Source organism: Aptenodytes patagonicus, chromosome 10, assembly GCF_965638725.1.
Source record: "Aptenodytes patagonicus chromosome 10, bAptPat1.pri.cur, whole genome shotgun sequence".
Lineage (NCBI taxonomy): Eukaryota > Metazoa > Chordata > Aves > Sphenisciformes > Spheniscidae > Aptenodytes > Aptenodytes patagonicus.
The window spans coordinates 9,763,421-9,788,460 of NC_134958.1; the positions used below are offsets into that span (position 1 = coordinate 9,763,421).

General features: G+C 44.2%; 1 protein-coding gene and 1 long non-coding RNA gene across 2 annotated transcripts in view; one reads left to right on the plus strand and one right to left on the minus strand.

Annotated features, from left to right (window-relative positions):
- Window positions 1-21,594, minus strand: LOC143164913 (uncharacterized). Its single transcript, XR_012996161.1, has 5 exons — window positions 21,387-21,594; window positions 21,146-21,297; window positions 13,410-13,457; window positions 4,682-4,866; window positions 1-1,918 (listed from the first exon to the last, which is right to left on the minus strand). It is a non-coding gene; the product is annotated as an uncharacterized LOC143164913 (long non-coding RNA).
- NR2F2 (nuclear receptor subfamily 2 group F member 2) overlaps window positions 20,301-25,040 on the plus strand; it is a 13,263-nt gene continuing 8,523 nt past the window's right edge. The window contains exon 1 of the mRNA XM_076347990.1: window positions 20,301-20,498. Coding sequence (XP_076204105.1) covers window positions 20,456-20,498 — 43 coding nt within the window. The 5' untranslated portion in view covers window positions 20,301-20,455. The remainder of the gene's footprint in view (window positions 20,499-25,040) is intronic.

Genomic DNA, 25,040 nt, shown 5'->3' on the forward strand with positions numbered 1-25,040 from the left:
TGTTGTCAACTCTGAGTTACTGTTTAATCCCTACTATCTTGATTAATTGCATTAAATTGGTATACCAGTGTTAATTAAACAGAAGATGGCACAGGCAGCTTTTACTCATTCTTTTGTGTAGATCATTTCCCAGGGCTTCACAGGTTGTGGAAAAATAACAATACAGACACACCACACACCGTATTTCAGCTCAGCTGATAAAGCTATTTTACTCGTACAGTGGTCCATGATTTTTTTGCATATCACAGTATAGGTTTAATTACCATGCTGCTGCTGCATGGCAGCTCCCCTCACTTTTTTTTTTTTATTTGTATTATTTGCAAGTCGTAATCATGTTTTCCTGTCATCCCCGAGCAATGTGCGTGCATGCGTACAGGCAAATGCCAAGCCTGGAAAGGAAATTTGATGCGTGTCCATGAATTGGAGTTTTCAGACTTTGGCTGAAGATTAGTACATGTAAACATAGCTCTGCCCCCTTCATCTTGGATAATTGGTCACAAATGCTACTTGACACTTCTCAAATCAGACACTTTACATACTTCTGAGCATAGCTGAACTTTTTTGGCAGGAATTAATTTGCTTTGCAACTCAGCTGCTCATTCCTGGCCCGATCCCTACTCCAGTGATTTCAGTGCAATGTTCTGCCAGTGCAAGAAGCACAGAGGCAGGACCAGATCTGTTTGCTAGCGCTGACGAGCCTGGCTTTGTTGACTCCCTCAGAAATACAATTACTGCAGCTAATGTTCTGCCCTTTGCCAGACTTGATTAACAGTGGGATTTTTACCTTCGGGTCCCTCTCTCTGTTCCAATGTAACTGTACAAGTTACATTGCATCGGGGGACATCTCAGAAAAATGAAGAAGGCAATGTAGCATCACCAGAAAATGCAACTTCTGACACGTCAGGACCCTTCCGCAGCAGCATCAGCTTTATGGGAGATGGCTACAGACACCATCCACCCCCAAAGAGATTGTCTCGGTTTTGTCCTACCTCTCCTGCAAACGGTGCACACTCCAGCAGAGAAGGGGAATCCATTTCTGAAGTACTGATGAAGTTTGAAGTAGCTACAGAACTTTATGCTATTAAACAGCCTCCTGTTTGCTCTGACATTGCTGTGTGTTTACTCACCGTGCACCGGTACTGCAAGAGCTGAGCAGACCATATGCTCACTTAGAAGGGCTGCCAGGTCTCAGGGAGCATTACTGTGCCTATTCCACGAGGGGTTTGGGGCAAGAACACGTTCCATAAAGGTTTTCACTAGGAATAATGTATTTTATCTGGTGATTTATTTCTGTCCAGCCTCTGGACTAAATGGCAGTTTATCAGCATATCCATGTACATCTATGAATAACCAATGGAAAATATCATTCACCCTTTATTCACTGGGATGTTGATAAGCTGCAGCATATTAAAAATGTTTGTCAGTTTGTTCTTTTCAGCTATCAAGTGGGATGTGTGCCAGCATGCCCTCCTCGTGCTGGCTGCTTCTCCAGAAAATAGAGAGAAAATAATGAAACAATGTCAGTTCTAGAAGAGGGCAAAGGTTCACATGGGTTATTTTAGCATTATTGTCTTGCTCATCACTAACGCTGAATCTGTAAATTAGATTGAGCTCCTACCTGCAGAAGCAAAGGATGAAACTTTGCGCTGTGCTTCAGGTATAGGCCATGAGAGAAGCAAATGCCTGGTCATGCGCTCACATTGGCTTGGTTCTCAGGACTTCACACAGCTCAAAGCACTGATGAGGAGGAGCCAGGACAGGAACAGTCCATGCGATGTTTCTCTGGCCTCTGGTAGCTTGTGCCATGACTGAGAGCTGAACCACCGCCCAGCGACAGTCAGGGAATCAGCTGCATCAACCACCTCTCTGTGTGCTTGGTCCCCACACTTTCCAATCATGGTCTTGCAATGGTTCATCCCTAGAAAAGAAGAGTATCTGGTGTTACAAGAGATATGGCAGATTCACTGTGGAGAAGCAAATGCCTTTATTGCCCCTGAATTTGCCATGGAATAATGGAAGAGAAGATATTGCATGCTAGTATGTCTTGGGTTTTCACAGATTCTTTCCTTAAATTAAACAGATGGAGACGTATCTTGCTTCCTCCTGTTTAACTCTGATATTGGAACCATTATAGGAGTGGTGGGTATGGTATTTATAGGTGAACAGGGCACTAATTGGCAAAGAGGTGCAACATAGCTCTAAAGCCTGAGCTAAGGAGGAGGCTTAGTTTCCATTGCTATTATATATCACTATATAAATTTAGCTTTCGGATCCTAGACATTTTAAAATAACATGTCTACTGTTAGAATAGAAGAGTATCAGAAAAAGTGAATTACAAGTTACAGGCTTCTAGTATTTGCAGTAAGAGAACTATTCTTGTAATTACACCTATAGAGTACTCATTTATGTTGTTATTAGGGGAAAAAGATGGTAGAATTAGGATGTATGGAAAGAAAATCCTGCAGAAGAGGAGCCAAATAATTTAGCTGGGACAAAGAACTATGATGGCTATTCAACGCACTTCTGTTTTCAGCACCTGAGCTCACCGTGTGTGTGTGGATCTGCAATGTCCAGTGATTTAGGAGAAACCACTATAGGTCACTGATATCTGGTACAAATGGGAACAAAACACAACCTACAGAAAGGCCTGACCTCACACACAAACCCCCAGATCAGGAGCTGGATGCCTTTTTGTACCATCAAACATCTCCATAGTCTTTGCTAGGTGAGAATGGAAATTGCCCAAACGATTCCGTGACCTCGATACTTTGCAGACAAAAATCCTTTCCCACTACCAAAAAAAGCAAACCCAGACTCTTGAACATTTGAAGTGAGAATAAAATAAATTTTAAAAAAATATTTTTTTTCAGGGGAAAGGTAAACCTCCGTTTTGAGTCATTATTTTGTGGTTGGGGCTAACTGGCCATAGGTACCTGCTGTTGTAAAGCCACTGCATTGCCTCCTGGATGTCATTACTGAAAGTAAGCGAACTGCTGCTTCAGTGGCTAAAGATTTACTTGCTTAATGCCTGGTGTCATCAACAAATTCAGGCTAGCAATGACATCCTACTTGTCTAAGCTAATATACAGCTTTGCACTCTCCTTGGTTTTCTTCCCATTCAAACTTATGGCTTAGTGTTAATGTCTACCACTAACCAACATTACAGCTGAAGTGAATGAAGTGATGAATGAACACACAGTTTGCGTGTAGATAATTGGAAGTCCGGCTGAGTAGATCACATTATTTAATGTATCATCATTATGTTTGCATTTAAAAAGCATCTAAACAATATTATTTCTTCTGTAACTCCATCCCTTCAGTGCTCTGACACCAGGAATGAATTGCGCTATGCATTTTAGTAGAGATTTGTTTTCTAAAAAATAATGGAACCACTCAGAGCTTAAATCATTGCTGTAATAAGTTAGTAAGTTGTCCCTACTTGAGAAAACTCTTGTGTCAGGAGTAAAACTCCTTGTTTGGCTGTGCTGCAAAAAAATAGGACGATATTTAATTATGACAATTCAAACTCATCTGGTTTCTCCAAGTGCAGACTACATTGATTTACAGTACTAATATAGAAAAGACTGAATTAAAAAGCTGGTTTATTTAGAAACTTACTTATTCCTAAAAATGTCTGTTCAGCTCATTTTTAAATTTGATTTCTTATCCCAGGTGAATTACACTGCATTTCTGAACCTCAAAAACTGCCTGTGCATGATAACAGCTGATAGAAGTACCAGCATAGCTTGGTCGTTTTGATTGTAAGATTTTTGTTTGTTTCTTTGTTAGAAAATGGTGTTTGCAAAAGAGAAATTAAGAGCACCAGAGACAGAATTACAGATCACGGGTAGTTTATGAGACTTAGTATTAGTATAGGACCAGAGTCTGTAAGATCAGTGGCAAATGAAACCAGCTTTCAGGCAGAATCAATGTCTTGTTCTGAAAAAACAGTAAGGAAAATCCGTGCCAGTGTTTCAGCATGACAAATGAACTTAGGCAAGTTGAAGATAATCATGATTATTTAATATTCCACAGCTTTACAACTCGATACTCCGTGGACAAAAGATCAGAAGGCTGCTGAGTCCAAAGTTTTGAATCTTTGGGTCAATATCCTTCTCATGTCTTCAGCATTTAGTTTAATTTAGGAGGAAACAGTTCTGAGCTAAGATAAGATCTGAAACAAAATTGACATGGACTCACAACATGGCCTAACATAACAATTTAATCTATCCTGTGCTTCCCCTGAAAGAAGGCTTAATAACTGTGGTATGATTTCACCTGCTGCTTCTAACATTTGCTCATTCTTTTTTCCTGAGCAAATTTGGATTATCAGATGGCGAGCAGCTTTGTTCATGGTAGACAAACTTGAATTCATTTAGGATTAATAACAATGGGTTCAAGCCTGGATTCAACGGCAGTCTTAATGAATGGAGTCTTTGGAAGACAAATATTTGTTTGTGTTAAAGAGAAATAATTAATTCTCAATTTTGCTGGATATCAGGTGATTACAGCACATATCACAAAACATTTTCCCTATGTATCCAGCCTTGGGCGTACGAACTGCAGGAACATTCCCCGAGCCCTGGCATTGCAGATACAGGCCATTTTGACCTTGTCATTTCAAAATCTGAAGTTTCACAATGAATTATTTGGTGTGAGGAAAAACGTGTCTCTTACTCACAGTATTTTCTCAGGCCCTCTTGGTGATCTGATGCTGGGGAGTAAGGAGAGAGAAAGGTCCATGTCACTGTGATCCATCAGCAGTCGCAGGTCGAGATAGGACTACTCAGATGGAGGAACCCAGGCTGGATCTGGATTTTGGCCCAATCCTCACCATTTTCTTAGACGTGAGCATCTTCCAAATTCCTGTGGGAAATCCTGCACTCTTTACTACTTTCCCTGTCCCTTGGGAAGCAACCGGAGCACACACCACCACCGTGCCTGGCCAGGGAGGAGCCGGCTGAGCTGCCAGGCTGGGCTGCGCTGCCCAAAACTGAGTACCCGCTCACCTCGGCAAAAATTAGCAGACCTCAGTAAATTTACCCTGCAGGCAATTTTACCCTGGCAAAACATCGCCCACACTGCTAGAGTTTAGGACAACAAATTAGAGCTTTTCATATGCACTGGAAGCTTTTTTCTTTTTTCTTTGCCTCCCCCCCCCCCCCCCCCCGCCCCCAAGTAACATCCAGTTGCTTAATTCCATTTGAAATCACCCGGGGTAGGCACCTAAATACCTAAATAATCTTGTCCTTCATGCCTGTCAACATCTTGAGGCACCTAACCACCTTTAGAGATGTGGTGTGAAAGCTTGTGAACGATGCAATCGAGGAGGGAAACAAAAGACAAGTATCCCTATTTGCTGCCCAAGAATCCACAAAGAATGCTGCTTCAGCTCTGCTCTGATTTCTAATTAGATTATGAGTGATGTAGGACTCTGAAGCCAAGCTGGAGTTTGTGCTAGCACTTTGCATGTATGAATGACAAAGGGACATCACTTTCATATTGATTTAAGCAAGCCAGTGGAAGAATGTTTAAACATCAAGTGCTTGATGCCCCAGTTTGCTAGAGCACCTGGAAATATCAAATTAATTCCAGGTGTTCTGCCATTAAGACAGGCTTGCTGCTTTTACAGCCACACACACAAAATGTGGCTCCCAGTTCCACAAATAAAAACTGAGTGGTTTCTGCTCCTAATGCCTCGATAACTCCGACATATTGCAAGTTCTGGAAAGAATTTTAATCTACATAGTTTTTTAAATGGGGAGGGGAGCGAGGGGGGAGGGATTTTAAATATGCTGCATACAATTTGTGATGGTCATCTCTAAAATGCAGCTCCATTATCCTTTTCCATTTGGAATGAATGAGGCTAATTAATTTCAGGCCATACTTGATGAGGTCAGCACCATACGAAGGGTGCGTGCTAGACATTGCTAATCTCTTTCAGCTGAGAGTGATGAATTAAAGATGAAGCATTCCTTTGCAGGCCTAATTTAGAATGTATATCAAAAACCTACAGCAAATAACACTATACCCTACAACAAAGGAAAACTTGTTCTCTCAGGCTCCCATGTAGGGTTGATTTTAAAGGCATTTTCATTTCACTTTGGAATTCCAGCTGTGGATGGGTGAAACAGTTCAGAAAATTCAAGCTTTCTCTCTTTCTATTGCTTTTATGGACAAAAGTAGGCAAGGGGGGGGCTAAGGGGAGAGAGAAACTAGTCAGTGTTTGATCCTGTATATACTGTGATTCTGACTGTATACGCGACATTTAGGAAAGCTGCCAGGGTCTTGTGCTACCCAAGTACCTGTGACGCGACACCCCCCCCCACGGTGCACGCAGAAATTTTACTGTTGGGTTTTTTAAGTCTAAGGGGAAAGCTATCAAGTGTCCCATTTTGTTCAGCATCATCTCAAGGATGTTTTGTTGGACATCGCAGGCTTTTCCCTAGGAAGCAGGATGGGTCCGGCAATTCTGCTGGGTCACCCAACGAGGACACAAGAGCTTCCAAGCCAGCACGGATCTGTATTTCTCCAGATGCTTTTGCAGGGAAAACACCTCCCTATGCAAAAAGGTTCTGTTACATCTAGGAGCACAGGTAGCAAAATCTAACAGAAAAAGTCACTGCAAAAGCAACCACACCAGGTCTGGAAGCAGTACAAATTGCTACAGAGCTCTCAAATTTGCTGGACTTGGGGCTCAGCCAAACTTTGCCGCCTTTCCCTTAGGCAAAGCCCCCCATAAAGTCCATAGGGGTTTCCCCCAAGTGAGGGACTGCAGGATTCGGCCCCGTGGACAGCAAGGAAATAACCTTGATTGTCATTTCAGTAAAATAGAGACTATGAAATCCTAATCTATCCTCTGAAGGAGGCTGAAAACAATAGACCACCAGCTTCCCCACCACTTTGCTCTTTAATACCTGGCAGTTTCTTGAAACTCTTGACAGGTTGCCGCAGCGAGTCGAAGTTCCCAACTGGTGACCATAAGCGGCTGCCGTCTTTGTATCCCAGTAGTCCTCATTAGAACAAAGCTGCTTCGAATTAAATCCAATCTACATGCCGAATCAATCTTTCAACCCTTTGATTGCTTCTGAAAATATTTATATTTCTTAATAATGCACATTTTGTCCCACAGCCTGTGATTAAACCCAGACAAGGTCCGGAGAAGCCTGAAGTATATGTGGAAGGGGTTATTTTGGACAGGAAAAGAAAGATAAAGAACACAGGTTTTTCCTATTGTGAAACCATTAGAGTGTATAAATCTAGCAATTGCAGTTGTATAAGCATCAGAGTGGGGTTGTAATAAATACAGATTGGGGTATTATAGTAACCAAATGGAGTTTATGGATTATGTTCACTAGTTCATATTTCTCAGCTACTACAATCTAACTAGCATCGTGCTGCACTCAGCTCTATTAATATTCCCTATTAATATTCTCTTTACATGTTTGTGGGGAAAAAAAAAGTTAGAAATCAACTGCTGCTCTGTGTAAAACAAACATGTTTAAAGAATCATGCCCTCCAAAGAGAAAAATAAACAAGGGGATGCTGCAAAGCAACTGTGTTAGAAGGGCACGGGTTGTGGCTGGCTGAAATCGGCTCCGTTCTGCTTAAAGTTAATAACTTCCATCTGAGTGAGAATCTGGCCCTAATGCAGGGCATTTGCTGCATGAAAATTAGGATTTAAAAATGAAGACAATAACTGCTACTATCCCTTACCCGGGTAAATTTTTAAGGTGGTAAATAATGAGCTTTGGCTGGAGATGAGAAACACACAAAGGCTTTGAAGCTGTGCTTTGTGGTAAATAGCATATTACTCCCTCCTCAAAAAATAGCATACATCGCAGGTAAGATATGTGGAGTTGAAGGGAAGGATACATTCCTTGGCTGAGAAGTAGCCCAGATAGGGCCTGATCCTCCAGAGTGGGAATTTGCCATCGATTAAGAAGGTGGCTGTGGCTGGGGACACAGATCAGATAAAGGCACTGTACCTGTCTCCCTCCCTAAACATAAATGACTGCCCTTGTCTATAATAAAAGGGAAAAATTGACTTTGGAAAACATGCCACGATAAGTCCCCTTGGATAAAGTAGTACAATGCCTGGGTGAGAGGGAAAGAAATCCTAGAAACTAAAAATATGTAATGCTTATTTAATATCATTGTCATCATCAGCATCACATACTAAATACATCTAATATACTGGTAAATGCTTGTGATAGTTTTGCTTGTGACAGTTTCCCCTTTTGTAAAGGAGAGAAGGAAATATTTTCCAGTTAAAATATTATTCATTGATTCTTTCATCACATATTTCATTATACTAAGCTGTAATTTCCTAAATATGTTGGGGCGGTGGTATTATTATTATACATATATCCTGAGTCTTGACAGCTATTTTGCATTAATATACGATTTGGATGCTCAGTCTTTAAGGTAGAGAGAAGTTTTTTATCATCACCAAAAATAAGGGGAGAGGAGTGATGAAAAAAACCTCTCACAAATAGGGACGGATCCAAAATCTAATGACATGCATGAAAATCCATTTTGGATCAGGCCCCTGGCAGAACATTATATTGCATAACCAGTATTTTCTGAATATCTTCTATTGTTTGACAACCCTGATTTCACACTAAACTTGGAGTTTGTTTCCGAACAGAAGCTTTTTGTATAGAAACTTTAAATCATATCCCTTCATGAACACACACATACCACAGAGGATATTGTCTTATTAAAGAGTTTAAGCCTAAAGGTGTATGCCTATTTTTAAAAGAAATTTTCTGATTGTAGATAACTGCTCAATTTGATTTAGTGTCCAATGATAGTGATGGGGTTGATAACTGAGCATTCATCGGTAATTCATCTTGTGCTAGTAGAAATTTACAGCAAAGCAGTGCTTTCCCAACACTGACAAGTCCTATTAATCTTCTTCAGACACATTTCAATAGGTGTCTCCATCTGTGCCCAACATCTAAACACTCTGGCATCACTAGGGACTTGGAGACACCTTCATTTCAGGTTACACTGGTGAAAATGTGATACTAGATTGTACTCTATTTTTAACCTAATTCTCTCTTTTCATTCAATTAGCCTTTCTTGCCTGCATTTTTCTACTCATGTGTAACATCCTTTTCCCAGGAAGAGCTTAAAAATGAGATTTAGTTACTTAAAGAGACAGAATCTGTCAGGGCAAGAGCAACCAAGAGCTTAATACATAAAAGCAGAATAATAAAGCTCACGCATACAGTGTGGAGACCGTATCGCAGCCGCAAAACACGTCCTGTGTTGCATGCCCACGATATTCCCCTCCCGATGCACCTCTTACAGGCATTGTTCAGTTAGGACCGGTCTGAAACTAAACACCCCACCTCCAGCTTCCCAAATTTTAAAACAATTGCAGAGTATTTGGGGTTTGAAATCCAGTATGTACCAAAACATCTCTGTTTGTTCAGGCTGCGTGGGCATCACCACCATACCTCCCCACTTCACTTTACATATACGGCTAATGCATGAACAAACACAGCACAGTCAAATTACAGCAATGACATTTATGGGTGGATTATGTTCCAACTTCCTCGCTTATTATTAAAAGCAAGTAAATTGCACAGCACATGGAAGAGATAGGGTGCAAATGCAGGCGAATTTCCACTCGGGACCAAATGTTGTTTTTTCACTTTCAAAGCTGCGATAAGTTTGCTAGCAGACGCAGCACAGCTTTAAAGCTTACTCATTCAAAAATGTGTGTTTGGGTTCTTTTCTTCCCTCCTTACTCCATTTGCGTTTGCCTTTCAAAGAAGAGCAGATGCACACCGTTTGGGTTTGGGTGGCTCCTCCTGCTCTGAACTTTCTTCTGAAAAGAGCAAACCATGAGCTGTGCGTCTGCTCCACAACTCGGAGGCAGTTTCAAACTTTGTTTCTGGCTTTATGAAGTTCTCTTGCGAGTCTTATTATAGATCTAAATGACCTTATTGTAGGTGGCAAGTTTAAATGTGCCATATTAATAACTTGTTATCCAAGACAAATTAAGTCCTTATGTGTCAAAAGCACTCTGCTCTGGATTACCTACAAGACAAGTATTTATTGAATAAACGTTGGATCCAATTTCATTTTAATGTGACTGACTGTATGCTTCAGCCCCTTAGAATGAGATAAAAACACTCAAACCTATAACTGTATTGCAACTTTACACCTACCTTGTCTATTTCTATTATTGTCTTTTTAATGTGGGATATCAAAAGTGTTTGGGGGTTTTAAGGAAGAATTATTATTATTATTATTATTATTATTATTATTATTATTATTATTTATTAATTATTATTATTGTTATGAGCAAGGAGAGAGATAGAAAAAAAGACTGGCATTCAGCCTAAAGAGAAATCATTGAAACAAATTAATCCTATGCCGTTTAAATTGACATGGTAATCCATCATCAGCAAAGGGAAACTCTGAAAGCAATCTAGAATCTGCAGTGTTCTTTCACTGGCCCTCAGGCGCAAAGACAGATAGTAAAAGAGGAAGAGGGGGAAAAAAAAGAAATCATAAAAGTTAGCAGCGCCTTAGCAAAGGGAAGAGCTAGAGAGAGCAGCTTTCACTTTTTCCTGCTTTCAACCGTCCAGTTCAGAAAGCAATGCTGATTAACCTTCAGCCGTTGCCTACTAACGTTTACTTCTGTATGTCAAATCCTCAGCTGCTGAGATATGAGTAATTTCAAATAGTGCAGAGCCCCCATCCTATATAAACTCCCCCATTGAAAACTCGGCCAAACATCAACTTGGACATTTCTGCTTACAGAGGGCCTTTTATTAGCCTAAACTTGATCGTTCCAAATAGACAATAAATTCTATCTTCACAGCCCCGGAGAAAAGAGCCGTGCTATCCCAGGGAGTTTAACAGCCAGGATTTTCATACAGCTAGCATGAAAAAGCTGGAGTTTCTTATTTGGGTTTGGGGTATTTTTTTTGTCTATCCCCCATTCTCTCAGCAGGGCTGTCCACTATAATGTATGCTTCCCAAGGGTTTTTCAATCTAGTTTTAAATATCTAAAGTGACGAGACTTTGTGCACCTTTAAACTTTTATTATACTTATGGTCAGAAGAAAACATAAACCTCTTGGGCCTTGAAAGCCCGTTGCAATACAGCCATTATCCCTATAATGTCAACAGAGTACAAAACTCTCTAGAAATAAACCTTTTAAGAACAGCTTTCCCTGCCTCGTGTTTTCTTTTAAGGTCAGTGGTGCATCACTTTTTGGAAAACGTTTCCCCTCTCTGGCCAGGTTTAGCAATCTAAAATAGAATGTATATTACTAAATGAATAGGTTTAATTTTAGATGCTGAAAAAATAAATAGAAGATGAGAGCTAGGGCAGGAATAATACCTTTCAGTTAGAAACAGACATAGTAGAAAGAAAAAGTCAGAACTTTAGTGCCAGGGGCAAAGGGGTGAAAGGCTGGCTAATATGAACCATATCCAACATCTGCCCTATTTTAATTTAGCAGGGATAAAGTTTCTTCTTTTTTATTATTAAGAAAACTTTATGTGGCAGAGAAACCCATGAGCTATGTTATCAAAACTGTTTTATTGTCACACTGAAACTTAGAACTATTAAGAATTGGCGGGGCAAAGAGATAAAAACTCCCCTTCTCTCTCCTTTTATTCTCTGTGACAAGCCTGGGCTCAGGTCCTGGTGTCTGGGATGTCCTTTTCATGTCTTTATGAAGTACTGCACTTGGGGCTGTAATAGAAAGGGGAGGTTAATTGTTCAGGATGGGTCCAAATGATTGATTCTCCAGGTTAAAAAATACATAAATAAATAAATATGAAGATTTAAAACAAAATACCGCTGCGAAGACGTTCGCGGTAGTCGCCCTCAGAGATGAGCGATGGTGGTGGTGTGCAGCAAGTGTAAAGAAGGGCTGGACTGGGGACCTGTATGAGAAACAGCCCAAATTGCCAGGCTGGAACAAGATCTCGCTCCATGGAAAAGTGTTCCACCTCGATAGTGCAAATTCTACTATAAACTAACAAAGTATGCTAAAACACATGTGAGTAGCTGCAGGAGTAAAAGAGCAAATTGGTTTCTGACAAAAGAAGGATGAATACCTTTGGATAATCTAAAGTTAGAATTTGATTGAAAGCATAACATTCCTTTAAGCATCAATATGCTTAGGATCCAAAATACGGTTATTTTATTACCGGTTAATACTTAGATCAAAGCAAAACACTGTAGCTGGAAGGGACATTCTCTCTGGAAATAAAGTTCCATGTAATTATTTCCTATTAAAAACTAAAACTGGTCTTAGATTCAAAAATTTGTGCTTCCTTACATGTGATATAATACAAGCTTGTCAAGAGACGTGCCATTTTTCACTGTTTGCTGATATCCCTTTCCTTTAAAGTTTTCAGTTTAGCTTTAACCCTTTGAACGTGAAAAATTTTCATCCGATTTACCTCAGTCAAACACAGGGGATTATTTTGGATAATATTGACTAATTTCTTACAAACAAGAATTAGAATTTGATATAAATTAACACCATTTTAAATAAAGCCTCCAAACATAAGGAGGTAAAATATAAAGAAAATGAGATGACGATTGATAGGCAGTTGAAACTTAAACCTTAAATTGCAAACAAGTATTTTACTCTTGGGTAAAACAGCTCATCTTAATTCAACTCGGGACATGGAGTTTAAAATATGCACTCAAAATATTTCCAAGAAAGCTGCAACCTTTCAGAGGAGAGAGATAAGAATGTATTTTAATTATGAGGTTATAAATATGCGATCTATTTATTTCTTTTTACCATCCCCTAATGTGGTACGTAACATTGTTCAGATGCAGTTATACATCTATCCGTCTGTCTCTATTCCTGTCCAGGGTTTTGTTTTTATTTTATTTTTTCTTTTCTTTTCCTGATAGTTCAATCCCTATTTATGTCATCTCTGAAGCAGGCCCTGGGAAAAAAGGGATCTATCTTTCTGTATTTATAATCTACCGTAGAATAAATAGGGAATGGTTCCTTTTTACAACTGGTGGGCTAGTATTAGGAGTAGCAATATGAAATATTTAGACACATTATTTCAAGCTTTCCAGCTGCTTCTGATTCTGCTAATTATTTTTGATCTGTCACTCAGAAATAAAAAAAAAACTTTAAAGAGTTCATTAGGACTGCGGAAGGGAAGAGGAGTCAGATATAAGGCAGCAATTATAATTTGGTTTTAACATTTTTTTTATTTTTTGCTGACTGCTCAGCTATATTGTTTAGTAGAAGGATGGCTACAATATAATTCTATATTAAGAGCTAGTTAAATAGGGAAGGAGCTGAGACATTCAGCTGGGATATTGTTTGCTAGCTCAATTAGTATCCAAAGAATTTGAAAGTACAATAAATGTATCTGAAGATCATATCTAAATATACTTACCAAAAAGTACCCACCTCTCTCAGCAGTTCACATATTTCTGCCTTCTGACTGGGAGGGGAAAAAAAAGAAAAAAAGCAGTTCAGATGCATAGGTTAAGATTGGCATATGCAAGGTTTGTGTGAAATACAAAGAAACCTGTATTGCACTCAATTTCATTGCTTAAACATATAGTTTAGAAGCATCTTTTCCTTAAACATGTGGTTCAATAGTGTTTTCTTCAAAGGAACAATTCAATGCGTTAAAAGATTTAAGAACAAAGAATGTGCTGCAAAATGCAAATTCTTACAGTGTTATACTGTGTATGCAATTATGTATGTAGGCAGATAGATATAATTTGAGAGTTATTAACTTTCAACATCAATGATGTACCCTGAATCAATACAGTGTAACTACCTATTAAAATATAAACCAGGTGTGTTACCAGGCAAATACAGTCTGAGAAGCTTTTCCAGGTTTTTTTTTTTTCTTTAAAGATTGCAGCTCTACTATAGACAAGAAGCTCAAGAGATTGCTGCTGGTCTTAAAGATGGAGATTGCTTTGCGTTTTGCAATATCTGACGTTTCTAGAATGTTTCATTTCCTCCACGTTTGAAAAAAAAATAAAAAAATAAAAAAACCCCAAACCTCTGAAATGGTGTAAAGGGAATGAATTGTCTCACAAATATCCGTACATTTATGCACCTCCCAGCGCATGGGAAAGAGAAAAGTTTCCTTTCCATTTCCATTTTTCCTCTGGATCGAGGGAGGGGAACAGAGGGAGCAGAAATAATTTTAAGCCTTGCCTCCCCGTCGGATCGACCCCTCTTGCAAATCCCTTTCTTCTGCCCTCCCTCCCCCAAACACACAGCCTGGCGCAGTTAACCTTGGAGCAGCGCTGGGGAGGGAAGGGTTAATGAAACCAAGCTCTTTACGACCTCCAGGGTCAGACTCTTCCTATCTGCAATCTAAGGAATTAGGTAAGGAGGTTATAAGATTATAGTGAAAGGAGTTATAGGCCCTCGTAGCCTCACACCTGAACATATTGGGCTAATCCACTGGGATTCTTAAAAATCGCTTCAGCTATGGAAAACTGTTAATTAGGCTGAGTCTATCCCGAGGTTTCCTGTTGCATTAGTGATCCAGCCGAGCTGCCTGCGCTCTATAGGCTCACATGAAATGCGCTTGATATGCCTATTTTTTTTCCCCCTTCTCCCCAGCTAAAAACAGCATCAGCCACTGATTTCGGGAGAAAGCAAAGTTTGGGTGAAATTCAGCCCCAGAGATGAACAAAAGTCATTTTTTCCCCCCTCGTCCCTGAGCCCGGAGTGCCCGGCAGGCTATTTGCAGCTGTTTCTAACTTCAGTGTTTGTTTACAGTAGCAAAATTAGCACTTGGAGGAGAAGTGAAAAGCTGTTTTCACATCAGTTTTACTCCTCGGTTCCTAGCTTTAGATGTCTTTCCTCCCTCCCAGCAATCAGCATCGTTTAAAGTGCGGCTCAAACTTTTTCTCGCTCCTTCGACTCAGTTCTCTGCGGTCGCATCCTATTTTCTGCTAAAGAAAAATACACAGAGAGAAGGTAGCGTTTGAACACGGCCCAAACATCAGTGATTCGAGGCCAAAAAAAAAAAAAAAATCCCGAGCACCCCTAAAAAACGTATTTTAACGTCGCTTGGCAGAGCCCTGCCCTGCTCCCAGTTTTCTGCCCTTTGGCACTTAGACATTTGCTTGTCTCCAGCAAAGTTCTCTTTAATCCGCCGAGACACCCAGGGCTGTACCTGAGCCACGGCTGAATTGCTCCCTAAGACCGGTAAAATCCTGCAGCAGCAACCCCCCAACTTCAATACTTAAAGCACGGGCTGGTTTTAGTCATTTTGTCATCTGCAGAAATGCTGATTTTTTTTTTATGCCACTTGTGGTCACCCTCGAATGGCAGTAATCTGTAGATTACATATTACGAGCCTTGTCATTACGTGGATAAAATGAGGTGGTTAAACGCTAAAATCCATTTTACTCACCACATTTGCTTGGGGGGGGGAAGGAGAGGGGAGAACGAACTTGTAGGAGAAGGATTTAAACCCCTCGCATCTGAGCTGGATGCGCCCTCGCTTCTGCTGCTAGAGACCCCCCTGCCTGGTGGACGCCCGGGGCTGGAGACCCCTCAACTTCACCTCGAAGTCAGGCGCCCGTTTACCCCAGCCCTCGCCTTCCCCTCGCTCCTGGGTCTTTTGTCCCCATTTTCGTGGTGTCTCAGCATTGCTCCACAGAGGCGACTTTTCTCTGCCTCTCCTGGATTTGCTCTGTAGCATTTCTAGGCTCCTACTCGCCTGCTCTCCCCCCGTTTGCCTCTTTCATGTGTGTCCCTGATCCCTCTCCAGCTGATGTGATTCTTTAGAAATGTGGGTCTTATCCCGTCCCTACCTTTGCCGGGTCTGATTAGATATTATTTTTTCATTGGCTGTGCTGCAATGGGTTCCTCCCTTTAATCTCTCGATATATTTTCCCCCTCCCGGTATAACCAAATCCGTGAAATTCACAGCCTCTCTCTTTGACACGACTGGCTCGTCTAATCACTCCATATCGATTTCCCTAACTCTTTTCATCCAGCTGAAGACACATCTTAAAACACTCCAAGCCAGAGTGTGCTCTTTGCTTTATACACACTAATAAAATGATTTACCCTTCTCTCTCTGCTCTCCTCACAGGAGAAAATCGTTCAAGTCCCGGCTATTTGTGTGTGATCAGTAAATATTTAGTGTGGCGACATCTTCAGCTCCTCTCCTGATCAATACGCAGCCCAACAGGAGGTGGACTATTGTCCGGGTAGTGACTTGCTGAGATCTCCTCTAGATGAATTCTTTGCCCCCCATACAGTCTGTTATGATTTATCCTCGAAGGTAACCAGTAAAGAGAAATTGAGGCTTTAAAAACGTCTGTTTCTAACCTGTTTACCGTGACATTAAAGCACCTAAGCAAGGAATGGCTTATTCCTCCCCGTCTCCCATCTCTCTTTGACGGGCTAACACATCCAAAGCGCTGCTAGAAAATGAATACCAAACCGGGCAGCCGTCGCACGGTTGCTTCGCATCCCTGTACCCTTCTGTCCCCTCTTCCCCGGCCCCTCCAGCAAAAACCCGTCCTGGCGCTGCGGTGCAATGTCACGATAAAGGGGCGATTCCCCGGTCCCACTCTGCAGCATCTCCGGGCACTGGACTTGCTCCCACAGCTCTGCCTCGGCGGGTGGGTGACGAAGTGCCCAGGGATGGAGGGTGCCCCAGCAACTTCCAGCCCAACTCCCTGCTCCTCCGCACCGCATCCCGCAGCTCTGCCTGCCCCAGGTTCAGGCTGAGGCAGGGCTGGGGGCTGAATCCTTTTTTGTTTGTTTGTCTGTTTAGGGGAGGTTTTGAACGACATGGAAAATCTGCAGTGAAGGGAAAAAAAAAAATGGAAATTGAGAAGAGCTTAAAGCCCAGTTCTTGTGGTTAACCATACACGAGAGCTTTCCCAGGGTGATAAAATGGGCAGAAAGAGAAGTTCGTGTGTGTATGTGTATGTTTTATCCTGATCTGTTATTTCACTCCTGGGAAAGCCTATGCCTCGAACAGGATATATTTCCACTTGTAATTACCCCAGGACTGTACGCTGTGTGCCCGCTGATCTCCGGTTAGATGTCTGTGCAGCACACCCAGGCGAGACAGCTACGCCTTGTGTGCGTGTGTCTGTCTTTGATGCAGGGCTGGGTGCCTATACACAATGGATACGCAGTTATATCTGTAATGTGTGTGTGCGCTTACTCACACCGTGTGCTGTAGCCCACAGAAGTGCACAGCTATGTATTTTGTTTCCGTGTGTGTGCATTCGCACATCAGCTATAGGTCGACGGCATTTATCTCTGTAAACGTACGTTGCATGCATACGTGCTGCATAAATGTATGGCTGTGCATTATAGATGTGCGACTCCTATTCAAATCTAAAACCAGCTACATCCACCTGTTAACTTTGTTTAGAAACCACTTTCGCTAATGGCTTTTCGCTAACTTATTCAGTCCGTTACCCGAGTATAGGAGGCAATGGAGGGGAAAAACCCATATGAAACCCTGCTTACAGCCTCTCTTCGAGAGGACACTTTACACACCTTGCCTAGACAGAGCCCCTATAGAGCGCTTATCTCTCGAATATATCTTTATACTAATGCATACTTAATTGGTCTGTCTTGACTGTCCATATAAAACAATTTAATTAGGGTGCTTTCTGCTTTGGAAAGAAAGAAAAAAAATCTGCCCGGCATTTATTGTATTTAGCACCAATACAGGCAGAAAATGTTGCACAAGTTTTTGGTTGAAAGAGCACCTATGTGTCCATTGAAGGGCGTTGATCCGAAAAGACAGAGAGGACAAGTAAAATCGATTTGAAGCGACCCTCTCTGTCCCTTTCACACCATTCAGACACTCCATTCCTTCTAAGACAAAGACCCAGCGCCTTGGGAATGCTGGCAAGGGGGAAAAAAAGGAGGAAAAAAAAAAAGGGGGAAAAAAAAAAAAGGCTTCAATCCCCCCAAGCAAAAGGGAGAGCTCTGAAATTCCTTCATATTGCTGTTATTTACCCCCCAAGATATGTTCAACTCCAGGATTTTCTTCAATTCGGCGCCTAACACTGCTGCTGCGAGGAATGTCCCTGGAAGGGGAGGAGGTAATTATGGCTATTAGTGCTGCGAGCCCAGCCTCAACCTTGGTCACTCGCAGGCTTTTAGGGTTAAAATAGCCCTCACCTCTGACCCCTGCGGAGCAAAGTTGTAGCTATCGCCACAAGTTGGGCCAAAGTTTTCAAATCCAGGGCTGTGCAACACCGGAGGGGGGAAACTTCTCCCCCGAATTATTTTTGGTTGGGATTTAAATCATCTTTAGTCTGTTTAATTGCCTTTCCCTCCTCCTTTTACCAAACAATCCCTTTCGGAGAGGTGGGGGGGGGATCTCGAAATGCCCTGCTCCCACTACCTTTCCCACTGCTCTTTCCATTTAGGTTTAATTTGGCAGTTTGTTTTCAAGCATGAAAATGGTTATCATCAAACTGAATTACTAGGTCATCCTTTCATCCACGGATCTCAACAATAAACGGGTGGGGGGGCTCCCCCCTTTAGGCTTTCCCCACCCGTTCAGCTTTGCAGAAAATGAGCGTTTGGAAAAGGGGAGAGAGGATGAAAAGCTTGAATTTGTCTCCTGTGCTTTCTGCGCACCTTCACGATCCTCCTCTGCAAGGGGGGATTTTGGAGCCGGGGGGGGGGGGGCGCAAAGTGAGGAGGGAAGAGAGTCCACAGATGCAAGTACCCCTCTGGCAATAATAAAAACTCATTCAAGTGGGCTATGTCTCCATCTTCCATGTACTGATTAGACTTAACAAGAGTGGAAACTTGTGTAGACCATATTTATGGTATTAACGAGCAGTTAAAAGATTTACCCTTCTTCTGATCAATATTGTTCGTGCCCGGCCCCCCCCCTCCCCGCCCCGGCCCTCCCCGAAGGCTGCAATGACAATCGCCTTCATACTTTTTCATCACGGATCGAGGTGGCAAAACCCTTTTGTAATTTTCATTAGCCCAGTAAACATGCAATTAACATGCAGCACTGTGGTTAACTTAATTCCTGTTTTAAGGCAAGGACAAGCAAGAAATGGAAGAGCGTTTGTTCCATTTGTCAAGTATGACACACTTCTTACCCTAACAGTTTCTTAAAATAAAAGCTCGGCTCCCCACCACCACGACCACCACCCCTCTTTCCAGAAACCCCCCACACTGATACACACACACACAAAAAGGAGCAGGAATCCATTAGTTGGAGAGTATTCTCCTGCCAAAGGCGGTATAATGTATTCCAAATTTTCCCAAGCCCTCACTGTACTGGGGTCCCGTTCCCCCCCCCGGGGAAGGGGGCTGACGAGCTGATATTTCTCGTGGGTGAAAGATTCAGCCTCTTCCTAGCCGTATTTTTTTTTTTAATAAAATAAAACTAAACGTGCTTCCCATGTCTAAAAGTTGCCATGTTTGTGAAGGGGGTGGGGAAAAATGTCTCCAAGGGTTTCAATTAGCAACAAATGATTATTGCAACGGATTTTTGGTAATGAAAAAATGTGGAGTACCTCTTTCGAGCTGGGATCTCAGGGGCAGTGAAAGAGAGAGAGAGGGGGAGAGGGAGAGAAGGAGAGAGAGAGAAAGAGATTGCTGATTAGCTCGGATTCTTTCCCAACTTGCTTTAGCGTGTGCTTGCGTTCCCTGCCGACCCTACACAGGACACTATATATTTTTTCCCCTTCGGTGCATGTGTTGATAGTTCAGCCTGTAGTTGTTTGCGGTTGGCTTTTTTTTTTTGCTTTTGCTTTTTTTTTTTTTCCCCCCCTGCCGGGGAGGGGGGAGGTGGGAGGGGGGGGGCTGAAATCGGTCGCATCCATCCTACCCCCACAGTCATTAAGTTAGGAGATTTCCCTCTCTTATTTTTTTTTTTTTCCTCCCCAATTGGAAGGGTGGGTTGTGAATATTTTTTCTTTTTTTTTTTTTTTCCTTAAGTCTCGCCTTTCCAGCTCCAAACAAGGTGTAGCGAGACGCTCTTCCTTCTAAGGAATGAAATGAGAGACAAGGATCACTCAAAGACATCTCCTACCTTGGGCTTGGGGATTTTTTCTTAAAGGCGAGGCGCACATTCCTAAGCAGCTATGTACAAAGCCCCCCCTGAAATCTTGTCTGTGTAAAGTTAGAGTGTGTTCAGGATTTTTTTTTTTCCTCTCTCCCAAGGCTGATCGCTAATAATACATCGAAAGCACTTCCCTTTAGGTTGTGGGAAATCTATTCCCTTCACCTTGCCTCCTTTTTTTTTCCCCCTGAAGGCTGTAACTTTACTTTTTTTTTTCCTTCTTTTTTTTTTTTTTATCAGTGTGCACAATCGCTTAGATAAACACCAAGAAGGAGACTTCTCTTTAATTACCCAACGCACATCTTTCTGGGGGGCAAACAGCGGTCTGATTATTTTTTTTTGTTTGTTTGTTTCACCTGCCAAACTAAAGGAGAGGTAGAAAAAGGAAGATGCAAGCGATTTGGGACCTTGAACAAGGCAAATATGGTTTTGGTATGTTTACTTATAGTTTTTTTTCTTCTTCTTTGACACTTTTTTCGGGCAATGTGTTGTGATTCTTGTGTTTCTCTTTTAAGGAAAACAAAAAATCCAAAAAAGCAAATGTTAGCTAACGTACGTCTTAAACGATCGTTTCTAAGGTTACGTGGGTTGCTCTAAGGAGGGGAAGAGGGGAGGGGGGGAGACCCAAGTATGTGTAATTGCAGCACCATCAGTTAGCACGTCCTTTAGCTAAATAAAGCAAGCAGCAAACAAACAAACAAGCGAACAAACCCAACGACCGGAATCGGCTTCCAGGTCCGAGGCGAGGCAAAGCGCCTCAAAGTCATTTCCAAAGCAGCGTCCAGGAGGCAGAGCCCGGTCGCAGCCTCCCCTGCCTGGGTTTCAGGCTGCTCGGGGGGGAGCGGCGGACTGACCTGCTCGGGAGGGTGGGGAGGGGAGGACAAGTCTCTTAACTTAAGTGATAGGTATTAAACTGCACGGAATTGTGTCGCCGTGTGCAGCTGGCAGCATTTATTTAGGGAAAAAAAAAAAAAAAAAAAGAGGTCGGTGGTGAAGGTATAGCGCTGAGATCCCCGCTCCCCCTCCGGTCCCTTCTCTGGCTAAGCAAGTACAATGGAAAGAAGCTGGAATATACTCACCATCCGAAGGTGTGGTTGGCAGTTCGGCTGAGGCTTTAAGGCAATTATTTATCCTTTTTTTTTTTTTTTTTAAGTATTATTGCAAAAAACGTAGATCTGACTTTAAGCAGCCAAAGTGTTTTGCTCTGACAACAGCACGCGAGGCACGGTTCCTCGTTTAAAAAAAAAAAAATCACAAAACAGGATTCTCTCCCCCCCCCCCCCCCCCCCCATATCCCTTACCACTATCCCTTAAAAATACCTATTCGGCACAGCGCTCGCAGAAACCCTGATGCAGAAATCTTATAGTCCGGTCTAGGAGTGCCCAAGCCAATTAATTTTAAATCCTTAGGAATTAATCAGATTAAAATGTACAGAAGTTTCATTCTCGTATGCATACGTGAGCCAAAAGTCGTTTCCCTTTAAGAGATCCTTTTCTTTTAAAGTTGGATTTTAGGCAGATAAGAGACTTACACTAGGGGGCAGCCAGATACTGTACTTGCTCCAATCTTAAGCAATTTTTTTTCCTCTCTCACAGCATATGCTCTGATTTAGCACTGTAAATTTTTCAGAGGACCCAACTCTGACAGCCCCTGGTGATTTTCAAAGTACCACAAGCCAGTGGTTAAAAATTGCATTGACTTGGAAGTTCAGAGGCACACAATAGGAGCCACTTTCCCTATTCATGGAACTTCAGTGTGGTGGAAGAGAAAAACACACACATACTACATTGAGGGAGAAGAGGAATTCATTGAATTCTGTTAGACGTAACTGCTTTCCACTGAGTTCAGAGCGAAACTCGGTATTTGTTCGATGCTGTATTCATATTGCGATTTAATCTAGAAAGAATTAGAGGACTGTTAGGCAGCTTTCTGCCAGGAAAGCAGCTTCCCCCTCCTTCCTCCTCTTTTTTAAAACCTAAAGATTTACACCGGCTCTATCACCAACTCTATTTTAGCAAAATAAATCCTTCCACTCCCTCTCATTAAAATAAATTTACATCTGCAGTAAAATGGCAGGAGGGATGCATTTGTTTATTTGGAAAACCAATACGGTCTTACTTCTAAACCAGAGCGTTTCTATTGTCATTAGGCTCGGAGAAGGACAGTTGAGAATCTCCCCCTTCTTTGCGAGGCGCTCAGGTTTCGAGTATTATTTAGCGAAATTAGCTGCAGTTCATTTTTACATTCATCTGTTCTGCCTCAACCCACTCGCAGGGGTGTTTTCAAATAAATAGCAAAGCATCTAATGGTGCTAATAGATAGTTATATTGCTGCATCCCTCGAAGAGCAAATAGTTAATCTGGGGCATTCTTCATTAATGCTTGAGCAATCAGCGTATACGGCGGCTTTTAAGCGTGTATCAATGGCTTTTCATTTTTACGATCATACGTTCAAACTGTTAATATTGTACGTCCTGTTAAAACCGCTTTCTCTTCTGATTTCCGCGTTTGTTAAGACGGCGCTAATGTTTTTTCATACGGCGAATTAATCCTGTTTACTTTGTCAGATTCGAGACAGGAAAGGTTGGTGTTGGGTTGTTGTTGGGTTTGGGTTTGGTTTTTTTTTTTTTCCCTCAGGAAATTCAACATCAGCAACAATCTGTGACTATTCTGCATTTTGAACCCCCACCTTCTCCCACCCTCCCCGAAAGGTGACCTCCTCGGCTCTGGGTTATTTGGAAATCATAAAGCAGCTCCCCACATTTTAACGGGGAAAGATTCCTTTCCCCCCTTCTTGTCTTTCCAGTCCCTCCTGGTCCCCGTTTCGGAGAAAGGTTGTTTTTGCTCCGTCGGGATCAGTGGGAATGCTGCAGCCTTGTCTTTGAAATTGAGCCGCAGCACATCTTCCTTCGTGGGGTCTTAATACACCAGGTTTCTAAGCAGGACATTGTCAAGTCTAGGTGCTTTTTACAACTTTCCAATCATCTCAGCACCTGCGGCTTTAGCCACTTGTATGACTTCTGCGGCAGAAGGGGGTGGGCATGTGGCAACATGAAAAAGTGCGTGCGGGGAGGTGAGGGGCAATTAATCCTTTACAGAGTCGTGCACAGGTCTGTGTCCCCACGTCCGTACTTGGCGACCAGCTCAAACGTGAGCGTACACACACGCGTGTGTTTGCAGAGGAGGAATTGTCCGGCCGGGCATTTCTCTCTCTATTTTAACATGTTTTCTTTTTTATCTCTCCGTCCCTTCGCCTGTTCGAGTGTCTTTTGGCCATTTGCACTAGGAGGTGAACTCAAAGTCCCCGGTCCGCTGCCCCGTAGCTGTGTTCAGCGGGAAATAAACGGCCGTCCCCGCGTCCTGAGACGGGTTATCTATGCAGTGGTGCTCCCGCTACAGCCCAGCGGTTGTGTTACCGTGTCAGGGTACGCGTGATCCAAACAAAACCCCCGCAAAGCCCCCAAATAAAGTTACAGGGGTTGAGGTGAGCTGCGTTATAGCGGTGCCGTGGAGGTTGCGAGGGAAAAGACACGAGTGTCACACTCTGCGGAGCGGCGTTGCGGGTTTTTTCCTCCACCGTCCTAAGGGGAAGGGGTGGACGGTGTCTTGCGTGAAACCGCGGTGCTCTCGGCCGGTCCGCCGGCTGCCCGGGGCGGCGGGGGAAGAGGCGCCCGCTCGGGGAGGAGAGGTCGGGCGGAGCGGCGATGCCCCGTTACCCCGCCGGGGACGGGGCTGTGCGAGCGGCCGGCCCCGGAGCGCCGGGGCGGGGAATGGGGGGGACGCTCAGCACCCCGCGGCTCCGCGGGCGGCCGGGGCACGGTGCGGCCGGGGCGAGCGCAGGTGCCGCCGCCCCCCCCGCCGGCCCCGTCTCCCGCCGGCCAGCCCGGAGCGGGGCCGAGGGCAACGGCGCCCGGCGGGACCTCCGGGGGCGGGAGCCCGCGTACCTGCGCAGCCCTACCCCCGCCAGGGAGAGGGCGGCCGCTCCCCTCCCCCAGGCGGCGGCGGGGCTCGTTTTTATTTTATTCGGTGGAGTTTTACCTCATTTTAGCGTCAATTTTCCGATTTTCCCCCGCCGCCCCCCCCTCACGACCCCCGAGGCCGTGCCCCGGCGGGCGGCCCCAGGTGAGGCGGCGGCGCTCCGCTCCCCTCGCCGAGCTCGCCTTAACCCCTCGCCCCGGGGGGGGGGGGGGGGCACGGCGAGGGGAAGCGGGGCGAGGAGTAACGAGCCAGAGGAGCGCGGAGCGGGCGAGGGGCCGGCGTGCGCGGGGGGACGCCCCGGCCCCGGCCCCGGTGGCGGCGGCGGCGGGGCGGCGCCTGCCTCTAGGACCGCGCGGGCGGCGGCGGCGGCCATGGCAGGCCGCGCAGGGCGTCGCGGCCCAATGAGGGCCGAGGGGCGGGGCGCGAGCTTTTGACCAGTCAAACGCCGGTCGGGTTGCCTTATAAGGCGCGCGGTCGCCATGGCAACGTGCGCTAAGTTGCAGCAGTCGTGTCAAAGTTCACTCTCCCGCCAGCGGGGCGAGCGGCCGGCGGGGAGCGCGCTCGCCACTCGGCCCACACGCCGCCCGCCCGCCCGCGCCGCCGCGCCCCGCCCCGCCCCTCCCCTCACCGCCGCCGGGGGGGGGGGAGCCCCCGCTTTTTTTTTTGGGGGGGGGGGGAAGGGCTGGCGCTCTCCCCCCGCTCTCCCCGTGGTGATTTTCCCCTTCCCCCCCCCGGCTGAGGAGCGATGCTGCGCGCTGGGTTATGATCCTTCCCTCTCTCCCTCCTCCTCCTCCTCCTCCTCCTCCTCCTCCTCCTCCTCCTCCTCCTCCTCCTCTCCTCCTCCTCCTCCTCCTCCCGCTCCCCTCTTTTATCATCCTGGCTGGCTGGGCGCTGCGCTGGCGAGTTGACTCCTTCCCTCCCCCCCGCCCCGCGGCCCCCCTCCCCCCGCCCGCGCCGTGAGCACCGGCGGCGCGGAGGCGAGAGCCCACTTGCGAG